The 15,055-nt window shown below is 49.6% G+C and overlaps 1 protein-coding gene across 4 annotated transcripts in view; it reads left to right on the top strand.

The window, feature by feature from the left end:
* DAPK1 (death associated protein kinase 1) overlaps positions 1 to 15,055 on the top strand; it is a 219,725-nt gene that overhangs the window by 172,544 nt on the left and 32,126 nt on the right. For all 4 annotated transcript variants that reach the window (XM_004470926.4, XM_004470925.5, XM_004470927.3 and 1 more), the window contains exon 19: positions 291 to 368. In XM_004470926.4, the coding sequence (XP_004470983.1) occupies positions 291 to 368 (78 nt within the window). The remainder of the gene's footprint in view (positions 1 to 290; positions 369 to 15,055) is intronic.

Below are 15,055 nucleotides of genomic sequence, written 5' to 3'. Positions count from 1 at the left end.
GCTAACAAGGCCGCTGAGTTCTGAGGAAAGCCTGTGAGCCCCAGACTTCTCACTGTCAGGCCCCGAAACACCACCACATGCTGTTCCTACTTATCGTCCTACCCCAGACAAAGAAGTGAAAAAAGGAGTCCGCAGATGGGGAGGTAATCTAGGACACGCTCGGTTTCTCTGCTTTATTGGTCTCTGACGCCTTTTATGCTTGCTTCTGCCTCATGGGACGGAGTTGGGAGATGCAACATGCAGCCCTCTCTTGCAGTCGCAAAGAAACTACCCATTTTTTCTTCCCACAGGATGGAAAGACAGCAGAAGATCTTGCTAAATCGGAGCAACATGAGCACGTGGCTGGGCTCCTTGCGAGACTCCGAAAGGTAAGGAATTCTCTTCGGTGGTCTGCAGTTCTCTGCCTGTGCTTTTTCTGTGAAAAAGCCTGTCTTTTCTCCTGTAAATCTTAGAACGAGGCTTTGGACACTCAGCATTGTACAAGACGCCTCTGCCCCAGCCTTGGGATTGGTGTGTCAATTTCCATAAATGCCGAAGCTACCTAGCCAGTTTCTTCTGTATTTATAGTCGGACATCGTCTGTCCTCCTAACATTCTTAGGCCTGGTTTCTCTCCTCCTGCCTTTTGTGAAACCACCTTCCCTTTCCCTGAAGTAGAGGAGTGAGAAGGCCCAATCTCTGCCTCTTTCCTTCTCAATGTTTAGAGCACCAATATCTCACTTAGGCTTTTCTGCATCAAACATCCTTGCTCTCGGGTGTGAGCCAACATAACAAAAATAAGTGAAGGTAGTTGTGCCCTTTCTTTTTTTTTAAAGATTTATTTTATTTATCTATTCCCCCCTCCCTCGTTGTTTACACTCGCTGTCTTCTCTCTTGTCTGTTTGTGGTGTGCTCTCTATATCTGCTCCTCTTCTTTCCTTGGGAGGGAAGCACCCAGTCACTTGAGTCACCTCCATTCCCTGCTTGTCGTGGCTCTCATTGTGTTTTCCTCATTGTGTCTCATTGCATCATCTCATTTCATTAACTAACCACACCACCCATCACGTCAGCTTGCTGTCTTGCTTATCTTCTTTAGGTGGCACTGGAAACCAAACCTGGGACCTCCCATGTGGTAGGCAGATGCCCAACTGCTTGAGCCACATCCGATTCTCCATTGTGCCCTTTCAAAGCACATCATAGCAGTGTGCATCAAGAGATTTCAAAATAGCCACACCCATTAAGCTAGTAACTCTAAGCCTGGGACACTAGCCTAATGGAATAAAAGAAATAGGGGAATAAAAAAAAATTTGAAAAGCTTTGTGCACAAAGATGCTCATTGCAGTGTTACTTACAATGCAACAAAGGCTAGTAAATTATAGTACAGCTCTAGAATAGAATGGTTTGGGACATTGAAATGTTTTTGAAAAGGTTTTAATAACAATTTAGTGTTCATGATGTCTCCAGTCTTCAGGATTTAAATTGTGTGCACGTTAGAACCCTGGCTAAATATATAAATTTTTAATGCATAGAAAGGAAATGTGAGACTACCAAAATGTTAAGAGTGAAAAAAAAATAGTACTGAAAAAAAATTGTTAACAGTGGTGTTTAGGGGTTTTGCTATTGTGAGTGATTATCATTTTCTACATTACTGGATTTTCCAAAATCTTCTTTAATAATCATGTAATAATTTTCAAAAAATTCAATTTTATAGAAATACAAAGGTAATATATTTAAGTGGTCATTGAAAAACATATTGTCCAAAGTATGCTTTGGATAGCCCACGAAGTTGCCTTATAAATTGAAATGCGGCGGGGAGAGCGTCTTAGTTTCCTAGCTGCTAAAACAAATGCTACACAATGGGTTGGCTTAAACAACAGGAATTTATTGGCTCACAGTTTTGATGCAAGAATCCCAAAATCAAAGTGTCAGCAAGGAGTTTCCTTCTCCCCAAAGGCTGGCATTCTGGGCAGCCGCTGGTGATCTCGGGCTTTGGCTTTTCCATCATATGGCAATGCGCATGGCCGTGTCTCCTTACTCTTCCGCCTTCTGTTGACTTTCGGCTTCTGGCTGCTCCTGTGCTGTCTCTCCACCTCCCCTTCCCTCTGCTGGTAAAGAGGGAAGCCCAGCCTGACTCGGTTGGCCTCACACCTTGAAGAGCTCTCACTTCCGGTCCACGCCCACCAGAACACAGACCAAGACCAAAAACGTATCCAAGCCGTCGTACACACTTCCACCCACCACAGAGAGGGATGACGATGTCTTAAATTTCATCTCCTGAACTCTCAAACGGACTAGAGGGATATAGATGAGAACAGTTGTTTTCCCTGTACAGAATACAGATTTGGAAAGACCCAGCTGTTTCATGTCCATAAGCATATTAAAAACTCCCCAGAGTTGACCTTGGTGGGATGTCATGGGTAATTCATTTTCCCACTTTTGGGCTTTGAATACGATGAACCTGCCACAAAGGCACTGGGCAGATAGACCAGTGTACACTGAGACCACCCCGGCTACTAGAGGGATTTAATCTGAGCTTTGTTTTAGAAATTCTGGGAAGAGAGAAGTCTGGAAATTTTCCTAGTTTTGGTCACATGTTCATACAAGAACTGTCAATTAACTGCAAGCTTAGTGTTTTTCATTATGAATTTAGACTAGAAAAACAAGAAGAGCATTTTTGCTTAAAATCAAAAAGAGGGGAGGACTGTTATTAGTAATCAATAATAACATTCACATAAATTCTCCCGATTTTTTTTTTAAGGAGGTACTCGGGATCGAACCCAGAACCTCATACATGGGAAGCAGGTGCTCAGCCACTGAGCTACACTCACTCCCCTTCCCTATATTAAAATTCACTGTATTTGAAGCATTGTGTCAACCAAATGAAACCCAACTCCAAGCCCAATTGATTCAGGCACCACCTATTTCAACCTTGACTTTTCAGGATTTTACAGTAGGAAGCCCTGCATTGGAGGTATAGAATCTTATACTTTTAGACAAAAGTGTCAAAAATAAGAGTGATTTTAAATTGCTTACTCGATAGTGACAAAACCCTGAAATGAAATCTGTTTTTACTGTTGAATAGGTCTCTATTATAGTCCACCAAAAGAAATACTTTATTAAGGAACAGTTGATGCTCTTCTCTACCAGGCTTAACACCTTATCGGGCGTATAAACATTCTGGGCCAGGTCTTCTCAGGTTTCTGGAATTCCACAAGGAGATTTTAAACCCACCTGTAACACCTGGCACCTGGGAGTAACACGCGCCATCCTCTACATCTATGAGCAACCTACTGTGCTTCTCGATGTTCGTCGGTTGTCCGGCATCAGGCATGGGGGGCAGCACTTCCCACAACTGTAGCTGTCTGGAAACTCTGGTTGCCACGTTGTTTCTTGGAGTGCTAGCACCTTAGAAACTCTAGTTACAGAGCAGTGGCCCATGGGCATGTGCAGTCAGCTCATATTTCAGCAAAAATCAGCAGCAAAGCCAGTCCTAATAGTCAGATGAGTCAACTCAGGGAATGCCCTTTCCTCCAGCAGGCTGATGAAGCTTTTCATTGGATTTCCCTGTCTTTTGTTGTCCTCTTCCCCCTTCTTTTTTAAAAAACAGTATGACTAGATGAGATGCAAGCCTGGGTGTATATTATAATCACAAGTAGGAAAAACACAAATGCTGGGGAATAAAGACATAAAGCAAGAACTGAGAAATGAACTCAGGGGTTGGGTTGGTGGGGTTAAGGGTGCTTTCTCCCTTAATATATTTCCCAGATTTTCTACAATGTGCTTAGATTACTGTTATAAAAAGAAACTTCCTGTGGTAACAAGCTCCATTTGCCTCAGTGAAGGGTGGCTATTTACCAGTTCCCAGTTTTGAATTTAGCACAGGGTGGGCTCTAGCACTGTTTCCACATTGGAAACACAGATTCCCAAATGGGAGTTTCCTTTCCTTTAAATCTATTTGCCTAGATTTTTTTTGGAGGGGGGAGAGGGTACCGGGGATTGAGCCCAGGTCCTCGTGCATGGGAAGCAGGTGCTCAGCCACTGAGCCACATCTGCTCCCCAATGAGAGTTGGTTTTTTTTCATGTTTGTTTTGTTTTGTTTTAGGAGGTACTGGGGATCGAACCTGGGACCTTATACATGAGAAGCAGGCTCTCAACTGCTGAGCTACTTTTAAAAGTGGGATAAGAGAGAGGCTGTGACAATGTTTAGCATTTTACTATTTATTGTCCTGTGATTTTTTTCTTAAGGATAGATTGCAAAGATCTAGGCACAGAATAGTTATTTTATTGCCTCTGGCTAAGGGCGACCTTCCCCTTTGCACCCAGAATCCACAGAAGCCTGCAAAATTCCCTCTGTTGAGTGGCGAGATATAGGGTAGTTGCTGAGAGCATAGACTCAGGAGCCACACATCCTGGGTTCAAATCCTGGCTCTACCACTTTCTGTCTGGGTGTCCTAGCAAGCTACCTAATGGCTCTGTGCCTCAGTTTCCCCATTTGTCACCTCAAAGGATGGTGATGGTGTAATGGCAACGCACTGGACAGGGTGATGTAAGTGAGGTCCTTTGAACAGTGCCCGCGCATAGTAAGTGCCATGTGTTTGCTGCTGGTGTTACTCGGCAAACCATTCCCCAAGTCATGAGGAAATATGGAAATTTCCCCGCAGCAGCCCCTCCTGAGACCCGGGCCCGGGTGTTAGGGTGCCAGCAGTGGTGACTGTGGCAGGGCACCCCCGAGGATCATAATATTAACAGGCACTGTTTAATCCTCCCTTCGTGTGGCACGCACCACTCGTTTTACAAATCCCCAAGGAAACCAGGTGAGGAAACCAGGACACAGAAGTTAAGCAGTTTGCTGTAAAGCGTGGCCCTGAGGCTTAGAGCTGGGAGAGCCGCGTGGGCTTTCAGCGCCCTGTCGCGGCACGTGGCCTTTCTTTGTGCGGGTCCCTGGCCGGCCTGGAAGGCGCCCTGTGCCCCGAGCCGAGCTCGCCTGCCCCGGAACCTGCAGGGGTGGCCGTCACCGTGGCGCTTGGCGCAAACGGCCCGGTTCCTGCAGCGGCGTCCTCTAGACCCCGTGTCCCGGGAGACCTGCCTCTTGGTTTGCCTTGGTTATTTCCTCATGTGACTCTAGTCTTTAGCCTCCCGACTTCCCAGAAAGGGAGGAGTTGTCTGTCAAGCATTTCTTTTCTAATCATATTCCAATTTTTTTTTTTTTTTAAGAATAAACCCTAGAATAAATACCTGCTTGGCACTGGGGGCACCCAGTCCTGGCATGTGGCTATTGAGAATGATTGGGGTTTCACAGGCGCATCATGGGGAAGGTTAGTGGTAGGTGTCACAGGAGCAGGTATTCCCCTCATCCAGTCCCTTCAAGTAAAACTCGTCTCCTAACGGGAAGATTCTGACTGTCCACATCAAAAATGCAGTGGGGCTGGGGCTAAGGGAGCAGGTAGTAGGAACATCTTATTACCAATTGCCTTTATTTTTTTTTTTTTTAAGATTTACTTTTTTTTAATTCATATCTCTCCCTTCCCCTCTCCCCCCACTTGTCTGCTCTGTGTCCATTCGCTGTGCTCTTCTGTGACAGCTTCTATCCTTATCAGCAGCACGGGAATCTGTGTTTCTTTTTGTTGCGTCATCTTGCTGTGTCAGCTCTCCGTGTGTGCAGCACCATTCCTGGGCAGGCTGCACTTTCTTTCGCGCTGGGCAGCTCTCCTTACGGGGCGCACTCCTTGCGCGTGGGGCTCCCCTACGCGGGGGACACCCCTGCATGGCAGGACACTCCTTGCACGCATCAGCGCTGCGCATGGGCCAGCTCCACACGGGTCAGGGAGGCCCGGGGTTTGAACCGCGGACCTCCCATGTGGTAGACGGACACCCTAACCATTGGGCCAAGTCCGATTCCTACCAATTGCCTTTAAATGTCCTTCCCCCCACCACCCATAGTTCCCAGTGTTTTCACCAGGGTGCTAAGGGCAGTCGCAGTGGGCAGAGCGTCCTGGCTTGTAGAATCTTCAGCCTGCCTGCCCCTATGCCTCTAACTGCATAGCAAATCCTCCCCAGTCCATTATGGAAACCAAAAGACGCCTGCACACATTTCAGACATACCTAGAGAGGAGGTGCCGCCCCGCTTAAGAACCACTGCACATTGATCCAGACACGCTCACAGTTTGTTTCGGGGACTGCCGGAGGTGTGAGCCTCAAATTGCCTTTGCATTCCGTTTGGTTTCCAAATGGGTCAAATTAGCAAAATGAACACTCCCTGTTTTCTTCCCCTCTGATCAGTTGCCAGTGCCTAGGAATGTATTTTTAAATAATGTTTGCTGGAAAAGCCACAGGGGTTCATCTTCCAGAAATAGAACTCAAGTCACCTTGTTTACCTGACTATACCAGTGGAGGAAGGGACAGAGTAGAGGGAGAAGGCGCTTCGATGCTCAGAGAGCACAGGGGCTGGTGGGGCGAAATCAGGACTCACAGCCAGGGCGGAGGAGGGCAGCTTCTCACAAGCCGGGGCGTGGGGTGGGGGCTGGGGCTGCTGGCTGGGGCCAGGGCTCCGCATTCATTGTGGCTGTTGAGGCATTGTGGCATTGAGGGTCTGTTCTCAGTTCAGTACGGGGTTCAAGGGCAGCGTTAAGCAGGGAATGCAGGTATTTCCAGGAGCCCGGAGAATCTGCCCAACTGCACGTTTAGTGACATGTTGGGGCCTGAAATTGGCCAAGGGGGAGTATTTACACCACAGAAATCAGCAAAGGCCTTTTTTTTTTTAAAAGCAGCTTTACTGAGATATATTTACATACCATACAGTCTATCTAAAGTGTACAACCAATGGCTGTTAGTAGAATCAGTGTTGTGCATTCATTACCACAAAAAAAAATTTAGAACAATTTCGTTACTCCGAAGAGAAAAACTCCACACCCCGTAGCAGTCCCCTCTCAGTCCCTCTTTCCTCCCCCAGCCCTACGTAACCATTAATCTAATTCCATCTTTATAACTTGACTTAAGTTTACATTTTATATAAGTGGAATCATATACAATATGTAGTACTTTGTGTCTTTCACTTAGCGTAATGTTTTGGGTTTTTTGGCCTATTAACATCTCGTGACATCAACACATGTAACATTTATTCAGTTTCAAAGAAAAACAGTCTTATATGGGCTGTATCGCCCTTATTCATATTTCACTTGAGGTCTTACTGTGCTATACAGAGTAAGGCAGCAAAGGCTACAGATCATCAGGCCTAGTTTTTGTTTTTTATTCTTTTCAAGAGTTGGTTTACCAGCACTCCATTGCTTTCAGGGTCTCCAGAAGTCCCCGCTGCTACTCCCCAGATTGTAGGTACCCCCTTATCTCAAAAAGGAGCCTGCCTCCTACTCTGAATTGTCCCCATTCCCATCACTGAAACAAGGCCCAGGTCAGCCCTCTAGAGCCACCCAAGAATTGTGGCTTAGTCAAATCCATCGCCCCTTCTCATGTGAAAAACGAGGGGAGCATTTCGCAGTCAAGGGGCCACGGGAGTCAGCGTTTAGATTCTGCATCAGAGCCCGTTTTCACTGCCACTGCATTTTTTTTTTTTAATAATATTTTCAGGGAGGTCCAGGTAGCTTGTTTTATTTTGTTGGATTATCCTTCTAATCAGATTTCCCTAATCGATATTAAGAATAGTTCTCTCTGTGCCTGGACCGTGAAGAAAGGTGCCCAGGAATGTTTTAGAGAATAGGACAAATTTTGGACAAATTTTGAGAGTTTGCCCAGAATTAAAAATTCGCCACAAGTAAAGCACATTTGCATAATTAAGAGTTGCAGCTCCCATCCAGGCTGGGTCTAATTGCATCCTGCCACGTGCAGGAAGCCACAGCGCTTTCTGCATTGCGCTTATCTGGCATTCCCAGATTGTGGACAGCCTTCCCTGTCAGCCCGCTGGTGTTTAGTCATCTTTTCTGATGAGAAAGTGAAAGCTAAATTGGCAGAGAGGAAAAGGTGCTGGAAGAAAGGAAACCGGAAACCAGAAACCGTGATCAGCGGGGGGCTTTCAAAGACCATGCAGTTACCAAAGAACACTCATTCATTCATTCCATTATTCATTTAAAAGATAATTCACAGGTACGAACTGTATACCAAGAACTATTCTAAGTACCCGGAAAAATACAGAGAATAAACGAAGCAAGACCCAAACAATAACCAAATAAGAAAAATGTTAGATGGTATAAGGCAAGTTGGCAGGCGATGGCCGGTGGGTCAAATCCGGCAGTCAAATCTGGCCCACCACTTGTTTTTGGAAATAAAGTTTTATTGGAACATGGCCACGCCCGTTCGTTTACTCGTGCCGAACACTGGTCACGTAATACACAGCCGAGTTGAGTAGTCATTGGTGCAAGACCCTTTAGCTTTTGCAGAAGAGCTACACTGCCCCCAGTGTAAGTGCTTTGCAGGGGAATAAAATAGGGAGAAGTGAAGTGAAGTGACAGGACAGCTGCTTCCCACTCGTTGGTCAGGGAGGGCCTCTCTGAGAGTGGCGTTTAGACCAACACCAGAAGAACCAAAAGGAGGAGCCAGCCAGGGGACAGGCTGGTGGAAGGCAGAAGGGGTAGCTAGTGCAAAGGGCCTGAGGCAGTAAAGAGTTGGGTATATTCCATGAAATGAACCAGGCAGGGGTGTGATCAGAGAGGTAAGCCTCCAGAGGCTTGGTGAGGAGGTTGGGTTTTAACCCGAGTGTCTGAAGCAGCAGGGTGCAATCGCTGCCTTAGGTTTTAAAGGCTTCCACCTCCGGCTGCTCCGACTGGACATACCAGAGGCAGAGGGGGAGCAGAGAGACCAACGAGGAGGTGATCTTGGATACTCAAGTGAGTTAGTATGGCGACTCAGACTGGGTGTTCTCCAGGCTCTCTCCTACCTTGGTAAGAATACAGATGGAAGCTGGCATTCGTGACATATGTGTGACTATGTAAAATATATAATGAATGCAAACAAACAGGTGAAAGCACAGGGCCAGCCTCTCCCCTTCACACATAGCTGAGGGTGGTCTGGAAAGCCAGGTGCAGATGGCAACTTCTAGGCTTCCTCGGCGTCGGGCGCCACGTTGCTCCCCCGCGCCGCAGGAGGTCTGGGCACACCATCCACACGCACTGACCGAGGCGGGCACACGCAGACTGTTTCACGGCATTCGCCAAATGCAGGTGACATCGTGGTTCAACCCGCCACTGCACACCACACAGGCCTTCGCCGCCCAGCCGGCCAGGGACGGCCAGGCCACCTGGAGCTGGTGATCAGCCCAGGGTCCCGGGGGTGTGGACCCAAGTTAGACATGTTCTCCATCTTAATCCCCCTTCCTGTGGGTGTGAGCCCATCACAAACAGGACCTCTGGATGATGTTGGTTCGTTTTTAAGATCTATTTCTCCCCCACCCCTTGTTGTTTTTGTGCTCACTGTCGGCTCTCTGTCCATTCGCTGTGTGTTCTTCTGTATCTGCCTGTCTTCTCTTTAGGCTACACCTGGGACTGATCCTGGGACCTTCTGCAGTGGGAGAGAGGACATCATTCTCTTGCGCCACCTCGGCTCCCTGGTCTGCTGCGTCTCTTATTGTCTCTCCTCTGTGTCTCTTTTTGTTGCATCATCTTGTGGGGCCAGCATGCTCTGCGAGGTCAGCTCTCCACTCAGGCCGGCTTGCTCACAAGGAGGCCCCGGGAATCAAACCCTGGACCTCCCGTACAGTAGACGGGAGCCCAGTCGCTTGAGCTGCATCTGCTTCCCTGGACGATGTTATTTTGAATTAAGGTGTGGCCAACTCCATAGCCCTTAGTTTACTAAGAGGACCCAGAGGTCACAGAGGGCAGACAGAGAGGACATTGCCACCGGACATGAGCAGGGATACAAACCGAGGAAGCCTGAGGCCTGCGGCAAGCCAGCGCCGCAGTGTTCCTACCCCAGGAGGAAGCCAGCCCCCTAGCCTCCGAGACCATGAGACAGCCAGTGCGTGCTGTTTAAGCCAGCCCTTGGTTCTAGTTGTCATAGCAGCTCTGCAGACTGAGACCGGGGGGTCTTGCCGTTTCTGCCACTGTCAGTCCAGGCTGAGGGCGGGCTTCCGTGCCCCCCCGTCTTTGTTTCCTAGGCTACCATAACGAAGGACCACAAAGTGGTCGCTTAAAACAGCAGAAATGATTCTCTCACCGATCTGGAGGCCAGAAGTCCAAGGTCAAGGTGTCGGCAGGGCCGAGCTCCCCCAAAACCTGTAGGGAAGAGCCTGTCCTGGCGGTGACCAGCCTTTGGTGTTTTCCAGCAATCCTCGGCGTCTCGACGGGTTGAGGCGTCACTCCAGTGTCTGGCTCTATCTTCTTCCCCAGTGCTCTGTGTCTGTGTGTCCAGATTTCCCTTTCCTTACAAGGAAACCAGTCCTACTGGGTTAAATTCAGCTTACTCCAGTCTGGCCTCATCTTCAAAGACACTATTTCCACATCAAGGCCCTTCACAGAGCTGGGTCAGGACTTCAGCGTTTCCTTTGTGGGGAAGCAGCTCAACCCATAACACACCCAGGAAAGAGGCAGTCACTGCACACTCTAGCAGTAGCCCAGGGCAGCACACCTTCCTCTCCATTGCTCACCTGCACCACAGCCCCTACAAGCCTTAGTGTGCGGCGGAGAAGGGACTGCCAGGCTGTTGAGAGCCGCCTTCCCGGGGAGGCTCACCGGGGCCTTCAGCCCATCTCTGCTTCGCCATCTAGTGCCTACCAGTGAAAACATGCCCTCCACTAACATTGCCAACACATCTTCAGGTGAAAACCCGGCTGTGTTGACGTTCTCGAAGGTTCTTAGTGGGCTGTTGAGTGCGGACTGGAGGTTAGATTTCCTTAGAAAGAAGACCTCAGTATATTTTGCTTTTGTGGCCTTTCAAGATGATGGCAGATTCTGATAGTCTGGTGGGGAGAGTGGCTTGCTGGGTTCTCTTCCCATGGTGATGGTGAAGGAGTCGGTCTCAGCAACGGCAGGTGTCATGGGTGAAATGGGAAGAGAGGCCGAAGAGGTAGCCCTTTCCCAGGGCAAAACTGGAATCAAGGCCTGCGACCACTTTTCCCCCGACATCTGGCCTTCAAAATCCTTTTCTAGCTGCTGTCCTGTTCTTCTCCACTTGAAACGTGTGTGTGTGTGTGTGTGTGTGTGTGTGTGTGTCTGCCTTACGTCATCCAGCATCGAGGACAGCATAAAAGCCAAGCTGTGAGTGGAGCAGATACAATTCAAGTGGCTGAGCACCTCCTCCCCATGTACGAGGTCCTGGGTTCAGTCCCCAGCATCTCCTAAAAAAAAAAAAAAAAAGCCAAGCTATAAATTCAGTAAAAGAGTATTTTCTTAGATAAAATAGTATTTCCTGAGGACAGTAGTTATTTGGAAATGGGAGCTTGTAACTGATTCTGAGACACACTCAGACCTCTTAGTGAAAAGGCTCTTCGTTCAAACCGTGTCTGTGATTGGAAAAAAAAAAAAGAATCCCTCTTGCAGCTAATCCAGGCAAACACCGAAGCCAGCAATCAAACTAATTTGCTTAAGGAACAGCTACAAAGAGGTGCGTGCCGAAAGGAGGTGTGCCTTTTGTCCGTGAAAATCCAGACTAGAGTGTATCCTTTCTGATTGACTTGCCCATTTTGTAGCAGTTCCTTCTAAATCTTACCTGAGTGCAGGCTGCCCCTCAGCACCATTGGGTTGGAGAAGTCCCTTAACGAGGTCTTCTGAGGGGAATGAGCTGCTGGCGGCCCGGCTCGGGTAGTCCTCAGTGCTGCTCCTTCCAGGCCATCCCAGCACTGCCATTCTCCTTCACTTGGGAATCCTTGGTAATCCCTTTCCCCCGTGCTTCTGAGGAATCCCGCCTCGTCCTTTTCAGTGGCTGTCCGTGGTAAAGACTATAAGGTTCGTTATAGGAAAGTGGGGTGGGGAATTTCAGCTCTGCCGTTTCAGGCTCTTGTGACTTTGGGCAAGTCCCCAGACCTCTCTGACCCTCGGTTTCCTCATCAGGTAGGGAGGACAATGACAGGTACCACAAAGGATTGGGGGCGGTTTAAATTAGCAAGGAGGAGGAAAGCACAACCTAAGCTGTGCAGTGTCGGACAAGGACGTTACTGCATCTGCTTTGTCTCCTCCAGCCGCCTCTCTCCTTTGGCCTCCGTTTCTCAGGCTGAATCGGGAAACAGGCAGACAGATCCCCGCAGCATCCTGCTCCCTCCTGCCCTGTCTGGAATTGGAAGGGACGCAGAGCCGTACCCTGGGCTGCAGGCAGTGCTGGGCAAGGAAGAGACTTGCCCTCAGCCACTCAGGACAAGACAGAGTTGCTTCAAGAAGCATGCGGGCGGCGGCGGTGCCCATCGTTTACCAGGTTCAAGCCTGTCAGAGTGCACAGGCCCGGGGCCTGTGGCGGGGACGCGTAGCTGCTGGACCACGGCTCCGAACGTCACATCATCATGGCATGGAACAGGCGTTAAAGAGCCGCAAACCAGTTACACAGTTTCTTTACCAAAACGAGGGCACCGGCGATCCAGTGCCTGGGACCAAAGCCGGAGGCAGGTTGTCAGCCTGTGGAGAAGCAGTCACCACCCGTGGAAAGGGTTTGCGTGTGTGCTGTGAGCTGTGCCCCAGGAAGTTGGCAGAGAGGTTTTTCATCTGCCCAGGGAGGTATTCATAATGAAGGGCGACAGTTGGAAAGACAGGGTGGGTGCAGTTAAGATGCCTACTGTGTGTCAGGTGCTGACAGCGTTCCTTGATTGAAAAGGAAGACTTGGGGCGCGGGTGTAGCTCAGTGCTTGACGCCTGCTTCCCGTGTGCGAGGTCCCAGGTTCAATGCAAGTATCGCCCTAAAAAAAAAAAAAAAGATAGGACTGATTTTGAAGGTTCAGCTAGAACGGGGAAAGGAAGGTTTGCTCCAGGGGGTCCGTGTCTGCCTAACCTAACGCAGGCACGTCTCAGCCGTCCTCAGTGTTGGGAAGAATTCCTGCTCCCCATTTCTTCCAGCCCAGCTGGTGGCAGCCCCCGATGTGTAACTGTCTGAGAAAAGAACCCTTCCAGCGTTCCTGCTGACTTTGGTGATAAATCAGGGGACTCGCTGGCAGAATGTCCAGCCCTTTCTGCCCTCTGAAGCACTTCGTCTCTGGACCTACTGAGATTTGAGGTTAGAAGAAGAAACCAGAAAAAGGACAACCTCACGTCCTCCAATCTTAAGGACTGGTGTCCAGCCCTAGCAGAGCGACATTTTATAGCACATTTTGTGACGCCTGCTTTACTCTCCTGGAATAAGCGCCATAGATTATAATGTATCTGCACAGATATTTTTAGAAGACTCTACTGTAACAATGTCTTAATATTAGTAGAGCAATATATTATTACATTGAATATATTGTTAATGACTTGTATATTGTATAATGCAGATTCATATATTAAATACATCATATAGCAAAGAAATCAAAGGGAAATAACACATAAAACAACATTTTTCGGTATGGGGGTGCTCAGGCACAAGTCCACGAGGGGACGTCGGGAAATAGATACTCAGCCTGTCCAGAGTCGCCAAGCCCCCGTCAGACCCCCGCAGGCAGGCAACTGACATGGCAACGTGATTTTCAGGGGTGGATTAAAAAAACAGAAAAGTATAGTCTTCCTGCAATTTACACAAAAGGTATGTTCTTGGAAAACTCAGTTCCTTTGAAGCCATGTAAAAAAAAGTTTTTAAAAACCTTGCTGGGCCCTAAGTAAAATGCAGTTAAGTCCTAAGCACAGATGGTCGTTGTGGTTCCTTAGAGGTACGTACCCCAGAAAAGCCTGCTCTGAAACCGCCTCCATCCCTGCGGATGTGAACTCCTAACGAGGACCCTTCGGTGGGGCCCCTGGTTACTTCAGTGGCCGGGTGGCCCCGCCGAATCAGGGTGGCTCTGAGTCCTATTGCTTGAAGGCCTCATAGGGCAGGTCACAGAAATAGCCAGAAGCCCGACGTAAGGGAACCTGGAAGAGAAAGGAGAAGCCAGGGCAGGCCTCCGCGTGCGCTGCCCCGTGACGGAAAAGCCGAGGCCCGAGGACCGCCGCGGCCGGCCCCTCACGCCACAGGCTTCTGGAGAAAGCTTGGCCTCGGGGTGCCCCGACGTGAACTTGTAGCCTTCAGCGCGCAGCCAGTAAACTCCGTTGTTGAAGCCAGCCCCGTCGCGCAGTCCTTGCTTTGGCGGCTAGGAAGCAGCAAGCCATCGTAGGCAGGGTTCTCCTGTGTAAATGCTCAGCCGACACTCGCAAGTCAGGGCAGTTCTTCAGGGCACGGGACACCGCGTGGCCCCGGCAGGGCAGACACCCTAGAAGCATCCACCTTCCCCAGTGAGAAAACAAAAGCCGCCCCAAGTTTCCAAAACAGCCGGTAGGTGGCAGTGTTGCCCCGCTTGAGAAACAATAGTCACCCTTTAGACGTAGGAATGGGCAGTTCTCCAGTTCTGGTTCACAGCTCTGAGAAAGTAACTGGGACTCGCTGGAAGAGACCGGCATGAGTCGGCACCTCCCAGGTTCTGAGACCAGAGGAAGAGGCTGCCCGAGCCGAGCCCGAGTGGAGCCCGAGCGGCAGGGACGCACCCTGAGCCGCGTCGCTCACCGGGCGGCCTCTGCGTGCCCGCGGCCTGGGTACGTGTCTGCCCTCAAGCCGCTGCCAGGCGAGGCGGCGAGAGCATCACAGAATCCTCGCTGCCATGGGGGCCCTTGGCAGGGGGCGCCGTGCAAGCCGGGACCTGCGGGGTGCTTGGAAACAGACGGGCTGGGGCAGGACACCTGTCCTGGGTAGGGGAGGACGTCGAGGCCCCAGGCTGCACGCTGGCAGGCCCACGCCGGTCCCCTCAGCAGAGGGGGAGGCAGAGAGGAAATCGGGGTGGCATGGTTGGCGTTTCTCTGTGGGTCCACACAGCACCTTGCAAACCCGTCATCTTAAAGGCACTTACAAAAATAAAAAATAATCAAAAAGGCACTTGGGTTATAGTTGACATCAGGCTGTCCTCACGCCTGTGTATTTCCCAAGACTCTGGATCCGGGCCGTGAATGAACGAGGGAGCCTGTGAATGACCTGGTGTTAGGGAGACTCTTGCCT

The sequence above is a fragment of the Dasypus novemcinctus genome, chromosome 8 (assembly GCF_030445035.2).
Source record: "Dasypus novemcinctus isolate mDasNov1 chromosome 8, mDasNov1.1.hap2, whole genome shotgun sequence".
NCBI classification, from domain to species: Eukaryota; Metazoa; Chordata; class Mammalia; order Cingulata; family Dasypodidae; genus Dasypus; species Dasypus novemcinctus.
The sequence above is the reverse complement of the archived record's forward strand: the minus strand, read 5'-3'. Positions and strand labels throughout refer to the sequence as shown.